At 43.1% G+C, this 8,881-nt stretch overlaps 1 protein-coding gene across 1 annotated transcript; it reads left to right on the top strand.

Moving 5' to 3' along the window:
- Positions 1 to 9: 9 nt before the first annotated feature.
- Positions 10 to 3,851, top strand: RAB19 (RAB19, member RAS oncogene family). The gene is made up of 3 exons (XM_010164041.1): positions 10 to 218; positions 936 to 1,119; positions 3,514 to 3,851. The coding sequence occupies exons 1-3, from the start codon at positions 24 to 26 to the stop codon at positions 3,777 to 3,779; spliced, it is 645 nt and encodes a 214-aa protein (XP_010162343.1). The 5' UTR covers positions 10 to 23; the 3' UTR covers positions 3,780 to 3,851.
- The last annotated feature ends 5,030 nt before the right edge of the window (positions 3,852 to 8,881 follow it).

The raw sequence follows: 8,881 nt of genomic DNA, 5'->3' as shown, positions 1-8,881 counted from the left end.
CGCAGGCCCGCCCGGCAGCCGCGATGCCTTTCTCCAGCTCCGGCGCGGACGATGCCTTCGATTACCTCTTCAAGATCATCCTGATCGGGGACTCCAACGTGGGGAAGACCTGCGTGGTGCACCGCTTCAAGACGGGCCAGTACAACGAGAAGCAGCAGAACACCATCGGCGTCGACTTCACCGTCCGATCGATGGATATCGACGGCAAGAAAGTGAAGGTCGGTGTCCGGAGCCCGCCCGAGCTGCCCGGCGGGCAGCCCCTGCTGCCCCGTCCCCATCCCGCCCTTTCCGTGCCGGGGCGCGGTTTTTTTTTCCGAGCCAAAGCCGCTGCCTTTCTGCGGGGGGTGTCGCCGAGGGGAGCTCCCCCTCAGGAGGATGCCCTGGGGGAGGCAGTCACCCTAATCTGGGGACATATTCGCTGTCTTGGCATTTCCGGATCTACCTGTGGAGAGGGTTCCTGCTCTGCCCGCAGGGAGTTCTTTGCAGGCCGGCTCTGGTTTGGAGGGGGTGTCTCTCCCCTCCTTCAGAGATGTGGAGGTTTGACTGGGACACTGAGGAGGGAAAACCCTCTAGTTTGCAAAGGCTCTGCTTTGATGTGTGCTTGATCTGAGGGAAGATGAAGACATGCAAGACAAACACCAGAAGAAATTGCTACCTGGAACTTACCTCCATGTGCAGCTGAATCTTCAGACATCTGCCCTTTATATAGCTTTGCTCTGCCCAGCCCTGCATCAGGGCTTCTCAGCTCTTCCTTGCCTATTAAAAGGCTGCAATACCCTGTATCTTCTAGCACAGTTGTAGAAAGTGGGTTTCTTGGCCTCTTTGCAAAGCTGAGTTTACCACAGACGAGGGGTTTCAAAAGCACAGATGCTGATGGCAAACACCTACGAAGCAGCATTCACTGGTCTTTACAACTTCTGTCCTTTCTTTTACAGATCCAAGTGTGGGACACGGCCGGTCAAGAACGCTTCCGGACAATAACCCAGTCTTATTACAGGAGTGCCCATGGGGCCATCCTTGCCTATGACCTTACTAGGAGGTCCACATTTGAATCCATTCCTCACTGGATTCACGAAATTGAAAAGTATGGTGCTGCAAACTTGGTCATTATGCTAATTGGTAGGAATCTAATTTTAAATACTTTGTTGTATAGCTTTCTTCTAATACATGTATAACCCCCCCTCACTTTCTCACCACTACTTAAAGCATCTCTAAACTATGCATTAAAGAAGGATGCAGTTGCAATTGAAACAGATGAGAAATGGTATGAATTTGACTTAAGCTTAAAAAACTAGGAAAGTGACAGCCTGATCCTGACAGGACCAAGCCCAGTGCAGACAGTGAAAACTTTTCACTTTTTCCTTTCCTGCTGGAATAATGCAACAAGCTTGCTGCTAGCCTAGCAAGCAGGGACAGCCTTATTGAGGTTAGAATTGCAGTAAGTCTGACACTACCTTCCTGATGCACAGGAATTTAGCAGCTCAATAATTGAAGACATGCACAGAGCAACACAACTCCTCATTCTCATCTTTCCTCTCTTCTTTTGATATGCATGTGCATTGCTCTGTAATGGGACTCCAGTCAGGTGAGACAGTAGACGGGGACATGACTTTTACAGAGCACTAAGTAGTCTGCTTGCATTGCTCCTCCTCATTTATTTCACAAGCATTTGAGAAAGTTTGCTTCTTGAGTAAAGGAATGGGTAGAAATTTCTGAGAAGGGAGCTGGTAGGAAGCAGTGTGATTCCTTCCCTTTGTGTTTCAGGTTATTATGGCTCTTCCCTCCCCCAAGGAAGAAGCTACAAATGAGAGAACTAGTGTAGTAAAATGACAGAGGTTTTATTTACATTCCATTGCTTCTGCCCGTCCCACTGTGGCCCGGTGCCCAGAGCAATGCGGGCAGCTGCAGCAGCCCAAACTGGCTCTTGAGGACAGGCAGGGCCGAGCCCCACAGCACAGCAGGCATGGGACATAAGCTGTGGCTTGTGCTCCTAGCACATTACTAACTTCTGCTGTGGTGGTTCTTCCTGTTCTTCCTCTGAAGAAACAAATTCTGACCTGCATTTAACTGCAGTGCTTGGAATGAGTAAAGAATGGGGAATCACTAAACTTTGGTGGGGTTTTTCTAACTTTTCTCACAAAGCTAAAGAACAAGACCTATCTGTGTGTGTTGTGGGGGCTGGTGGTTGTTGTTGTTGTTGTTGGTTTGGGGTTTTTTAAGAAAGGTTCTGAAATTGGTAAAAATAAAGCTTTTGTCAAGGACCCAGCTTGGTGCTTTCGTCCAAACCTGGTCCTGTTTGCTTTACTTACCTTGGCAGGAAGTCTTTGTACTAGTCATTTAATTAGATGTAGTAACTTTATATACCTTTCTAGTATGAGCTAACTTTCCTGTTTGGAACTGAAGGAGGAAAAAGGGGGGCTCTTATTAAAAAGGCAAATAACCCTTAAGCAAGGTAGTTTTTTTAGGAGGTCATGGTTTTCTTTTTGTGGTGTGGAGGGGGTGGTTTTTTAATTTTCCTTTTGGAAAACTGAAAGGGACTTAATGGGAGGGGGGTTGGCTTATATATGCTTCAAATTCAAGATCTGAATTTGATTGAAGGGTTTTCCTGAAACTATTAATGTAGACTACCCCCAGGTACTGCATGTACCCAGCTGATGATAATTCCACACGTTTCAACTACTTAAAATACCTCTGTATATTTATCTGAGGCATTTCATGACTTCTGACAGATTTTGACTGAACTGCTTCTAGTAAAAGTTTAATCTATGCATGCAGAAGCTTATTAAGTACACATTTTAAGCATTAAGGTAGCTGGTGTGAATTCTTGTCTTTTTTGATGCCATCTTAAGATGACTGATTTGTATAAACAGGTCATGTTAAAGTCTGATGAACAGTTGAGTAGGTTCTTCCGTGGTTTTGGTGGGGTTTTTTAGTTGTGGGTTGTTTTGGTTTTTTTTGAGATCTGCTTTAGACTAACAACATCCCAGATCTCCAGAGCTAAGCATCTACGTTGAGATGTGTCAAAGTAGCCTGACAATAGCGTAACACGTGTGGCTTCCACTGAAGGTGGAAAAAGCCTTTGTGGAACACTGCTTTGCTTTACTGTGTGCAGTCACTCTGGCTCCAAGATTTCTAAGGTTTTGTTGTTTGGGGTTTTTTTTTAAAGTATTTCACCTAAATGCTACCTAGTGTTTCAAAACACTAGGGACTAGGGACACAAATAATACTCTGGCACTACTACCTACAGCAATTGATTGGATGAACACAGGTTTTGGGGTTTTTTTGTGGTTTTGTTTGAGATTATTTTTTAACCCATTTGATATCATATGATTAGTTGCAGTTTTGATACACATTCTATATGTCTGTGGCTCTCATGTGCTTACATCTTGTTTTTCCATTAACTCTTTACTCTTAACAGTTCTATTATTTAACAAAGATGAATGAATGTATTGCATTTAAAGATGAATTTTTGAGATACTATATTATCAAATTATCTATTTGCCTTCTTTTAAGGGAACAAATCGGATTCACTGGATAAGCGCCAAGTCCTGTTTGAAGATGCCTGCACACTGGCAGAGAAGCACGGGCTCTTGGCTGTACTGGAGACATCAGCAAAAGAAGCTCAAAACATAGAAGAGGTCTTCACGCTAATGGCGAAGGAGCTTATAGCCCGAAATACCTTACAGCTTCATGGAGAGAACCCCCCAAACAGCATCTATCTTGATTCCAGGCCAGTGATTGCCAGTCCAAGTGTGGAGAAGAGCCAGTGCCTCTGCTGAAGAGATATTTCGGGAAGAACTTGGAAGCTGTCATTCTTCTGAGGCTGTTTGATTTCATTTTATTCAATGGATGATCATCAAGTGTGCTATGTGGCCTCAGGCCACCTTTCTGTTATCTCTACCTTGCAGTTTGGCTTGTAAGTATCTTCAGAGAGTGTTGCTACTGTTGGTAGCACAGGTTGCTTTGAATGTGGCACCTGATACTTTAACACAAGGACTCAGGAAGCTGCCAGCCCTTGTCTTAACCAAAGAGAACTTTAAAAAATGATTGCCTTTAATGATATCCTTAAATGATTTTCTGGCTGTGTCAGAAGTTGAATTTGCACCAGAGCTCTGCATTGATTTGACCCTTCTAAGCTATGTTGTTCTAGTGCAAGCACTTTACTCTTTGCCAGTAGGTTTAAGTCTGACACGTGCTTGGACAGCACTAACCCATTGCCGCTTGAACTTTCATTTAGGAGGGGTCCTTATATCAGGCATGTAGCCACCCATCCCAAGGAACATTAATAGAGTGCAAGATTTCACATCTGTACTGATTTCCTCACCAGACAGACCTGGAGACGTCCCTGGGGTTTCACAGCAGGCAGACTATGATACAGCTAGGGTCCCAGCCTTCTTCCTGGGGTGAGAGAAGTTGTTTTTCATTTTGTTCTCTAATTATAAGAATTGTTTCCAGTAGCAATCTCTGTCTTGCTACACAGAATTGCTGGGAGTAGTGAAGCTTCCAAGGCACCAGCAATGGCCTAAATCAATGCTGGGATGAAAGAACTTTTTTTGTTGTTGTTTTCCCCCCCCTCCTAGCTTTGTCATGCTTTTGATGTGCTGATTACAATCAAAAGCCTTCTGTAGTCTGTGTGATGGGCCAAAGACAGCTTGAGAGTATGCCTGTGGATTTTCAAGGGGGTATGAAGAAAAGACTCAAGCTCCCATAAAACTCAGCAGGGGTAAGATGGTTTGATTATGTAACCTTACCTTAAGAGCAGTAAGGGAATAGTATGGGGCACACCAGAAAGCTACCCCTAGGCAAGCACACGTGCTACTGCTATGGAGATGTAACATCCTGGTAGCAATAGAAGGGTTTGCATTGCTCCTCCCAAATGCAAGTTCTGGTTTTGGGGACTCACTGCTTCTATGGACCAGAACTGACTGAATGGTTTGTGCTTTTTCTTTTTATCCTCCAGTAGATGGAAACAGGGAAGGAGAGGGAGGAAAGAAATATTACATGGAGGAAGCTTTTTGACTGCAGTGCACATGTACCAAAGTGCATCACTTGGGCAGCTACTGTTAAGCTATGAAATGACAATCAAACCCTGTAATGACAGAATACCATCTGTGTTACATGCAAAGAAGCCCTGGGAAGCCTGGGATGCTGCTTGCTTACCAGATGGCAGTCTACCCCTGTGTCACAAGTTCTTGGGAAAAACATGTAGCAAATAGTTCTGGAAAGTCTTGCCTGAGAAGCACAAAAAAAATAAAGTAGAATGAATCATTGATTTTTATTCTTGCAAGTATTTCTAATATTATTAATGTTTTGTCTGGCCAGGTTCTTTGCTATCACATGCAATGGGTTTAAATCAGCTACATGTAAACTGAGGGACAAATATTCCGTGCTAGATGCTAAGCCTTTTGCTATAGCCTGCTGTGGAGAAAGGCTTCATCCTCCTTCAGGCATCTTCTTTCTAATCTGTTTACTTTTTAAATCTTAATTTCATCTTGATCTGGTACTAGCCTAGCAGTTGCATTTCAGTTTGCATATTTAAGCTAAAGTAAACACCATAACCCCTCAAAGCAGCTGAACGCATCAATCCAGCTTCCAAACAATTAGTTTCTATACCTCTTCTCACTAGAAAAACAGTTAAATGTAAGTTTAATATTCTTGTGTGTGTAAAATCCAAATTCCTCCCACTAATATAGCAGCTTTTACTTTTTTTTTTTCTTAGTATCTACACTTACACTGCCAACAAACTTTGTTCTGTTTCAGATACACCAGAGACAGTATTTGCAGCAAATACTAATCTTCCAGGAGACCTTAACAGAAAGTACTATGTTCATCTCCAGTTACACTCTTCCATTAGCTAAGAATTAGAGGAAGGATATTAACAACAGAGTATTAACCTTTTTATGGTTCATTAGCTTTACTGCCTTAATTAGAGATTGCTGTATGAAGTTATTTTGCTTACCCTCAGCATGGAGGCTTCTGCAGGCTGATGCTCCTTTATCTGCCCAGCACTGCCAGGTGACAGGGTGTCACTTGGCTCTTGCCATTCTCTTCCTGCACACATGAAGCTACTTGCAGAATAAGTCCTTCCTTGGCAGAATGCTGTGCAACACAGGATCAGAGAAAATAGGCTTGGGGTTGTGCTTTGAGCTGCACTGTTCCTTTTCCTTTAACAGGTCTAACAGGCTCCTTACTGCTCTTTCAAGAAACTAGTCTTAAGTACCTACCAGTTGTGCAACTAAAACCAGGAGTGTGACCTCTTCTGGTTGGTTCTGTTTGGTATCTTCCACAAGCCTTCTGAGCAGTTTTAATAGTTTCCACAGATCATTTTTTTATGGTGTCTTCATGTGAATGAAGAGCAAGCTGGAACAGTTGCTAACAAGAAGGTTCTTCAGAGTGTTTATTAGTAGACAGAATTATTCATGAGGTAATACATGAAGAAAGCTATAAACTTAAAAATCCCTTTATGATAGCACGTTATTCTAGAGGGTAAGATAGCAACCACTACACTAAGAAAACAAGCACAGTGTAACTTCTGCTGTTGTGCATTTCCCCATCAGAGCAGACAGAAGCATGCAGCCATGACAATGCCAGTAGCATTAACTGCTATGGAACCTTATATCAATGTGTGTGTTCCCCCAGCATCATATGCAAACCCAGTGTGCTTCCTGACACCAGCATTAATGCAACTGTATGAAGTGTAGCTTATTGCAATGTTGTTTACAAGGCTATTCTAAAAACTACTACTGTCCCAAGAGAAGATGAAGATGAGCTTATTTGTTAAATTTTTATCTGCTTGGAAGAAGTACTCGAATCTTAGCTGTACCCCACGACTTGCATTGATAGCACACCCGTGCCACGTGAGACTGAAGCAGCACCTCTGTGTGTAACAGGGTAACAAAAAAAAAACAACAGAAGTATTTTTAAATGGAGCAACCTCTTGCCACCTCCCAGAAGCTCACTGGATAAAAGCAAACCTAACTGCAACCCGGTGATGTGGAAGGCACATGGCACTGCCAAGGTGCTCAAGCTTTTCTTTGCACATAGAGGACAGGCTCTTAGTAACAAAAGCCAAGGTTCTTATCTAATCATTCCAGTTAATGTTTAAATATAGTTGGAAAGGAGACAGAGAAAGCAATTTTCAGGCCCTGAATAGAGAAAGAGAGCTCTATCCTGGAGCCTTCTTTCAGGAAGGAAAGCACATGCCTGTGCTTTTGGACAGGGAACTACAACTGAAGCGTCCCCTGGACTTTTAGAAGTCTTTTAAAGCATTTTTCTGGTGCAGTTATTCTAAAAATCAACCTTATCTCAGCTGCCTGCCCAGGCTCTCTTTATGCAATCACATCAAGCTGTTGCCAAACAGGTGTTGACTCTGGCTTGACTGCAAGTGACACACAGCATACCCATGGATCACAGGGAGAGCAGCAAGTAGGGGCAGAGGTTTAGCATGTTTGCAATCACACATTTCCTTACTACAGCTGTGCCCATGAACATCACTGCGTATTATGGTTTTCACTGCCAAGTCTGTCTAGTTTTGCCTACCTGAAGCAAGGCTCACCACAACTGCAGTTTAGTAATTCCTCTCTAATGCTAGCATTACAGTAAAACTGACTTAGTAGCAACTTGATCCCTACAGCACAGTCCTGTGTTGTATCTCAATCCTAAAGGACTACATGTATACTTCCTCTCGTTTTAAGCTGCTACAGCATCAATAACTCTATACTAAAGTTTTACTCCAAACACGAGACAACCCATTCCTCACAGTATCCTCCAAACAGAAATCTATTTTGTACTTAATGTAGCAGGAGAGTTACTTTGCATTTCATTAAATGAGCCAGGCACCCTCCCAGCAAGATTACAACACACCTTGGGCTACAATCAGGAAAGAGCTGTGCTATCAAGATTTGAACTAAAGCAGCAGAGGTTGCAAGAACTGTTCTTTGCTTGTATGATCACATTCAAACAAATCAGAACAGGCAGACGACACTTATTTTACATTTACCATCAGATGCAGAATTTTATATCAAACCATATGTATATATTCTTGCATAGGGAGTAAAGCTGAGACACAAAGTGAGAGCATGCATCTTTTTTTTCCTAAAGATTTTTGTTTTGAAATCAAGATTTTGCTGGTGGAAGTTTATGGAGTCCTTATATTTCATCTTGACATTAATCCCGTTGGCCTCTTCTCTTTCTGTACCTTAGGTATTTGCTTAAAGAATATGTAGCACAGCCAAAGTTGTCACCCTCCATATTTCTACAATAAACGTTTGCCTTAATTCTACTGAATTTATTCTTGTTCCTAGAGGAAAAACATAAGAGCCTAATACAATACTTTACTCATTTCAAAGGGCCCACTCTTTTCAATCATTCCAGTTTAGGTGCAGGGGGTGGAAATCATAGTGCAACAGTAAGCGTAGAAACAGGCCCACCACCAGCAAGATTCAAACTGGAAGTGGCACGGAGAAGTACTGCCTGATGACCAATACATGCAGTTCTTTAACCTACAGAACAAGAACCACAGCTCACTTCAAAGCAAGATATTAACAGAAACTACCTGTCACAACGTACCTGACTACATCAGTCACCTTGCAGCTAGACAGAACAGCCTCCACCAAAGCAAACCACTTATTTGCGCGCTCTCACCTTCCCCGTAGCGCGTGCAGAATTAAGGTTCAGAGGCAGCACCACCCACCACTGCGCCACGTCTGCACCCACACAACAGGCGAAGCACACCATTTCTGACCCCGTACCAGGGAAAGCTGAGGCACGTGCTCTGGCTGGTAAGTTTATTACCCTCTTCTGTCTCACCAGAACATACCTTTGTTAAACTTATGTTTGAATGCAGCTTTCCAAGAGGATGTTAACAGCTTATGCACAGTGT

This window comes from Antrostomus carolinensis, unplaced genomic scaffold (genome assembly GCF_000700745.2).
Source record: "Antrostomus carolinensis isolate BGI_N321 unplaced genomic scaffold, ASM70074v2 scaffold15593, whole genome shotgun sequence".
NCBI classification, from domain to species: domain Eukaryota; kingdom Metazoa; phylum Chordata; class Aves; order Caprimulgiformes; family Caprimulgidae; genus Antrostomus; species Antrostomus carolinensis.
The sequence above is the reverse complement of the archived record's forward strand: the minus strand, read 5'-3'. Positions and strand labels throughout refer to the sequence as shown.

Bases quoted from the DNA above. Each gene is read 5' to 3' on its own strand.
- RAB19 (XM_010164041.1), top strand. From the start codon at position 24: ATGCCTTTCTCCAGCTCCGGCGCGGACGATGCCTTCGATTACCTCTTC. The intron at 219-935 runs GTCGGTGTCCGG...TTTCTTTTACAG, and splicing joins TCGACGGCAAGAAAGTGAAG to ATCCAAGTGTGGGACACGGC. The intron at 1,120-3,513 runs GTAGGAATCTAA...CCTTCTTTTAAG, and splicing joins CTTGGTCATTATGCTAATTG to GGAACAAATCGGATTCACTG.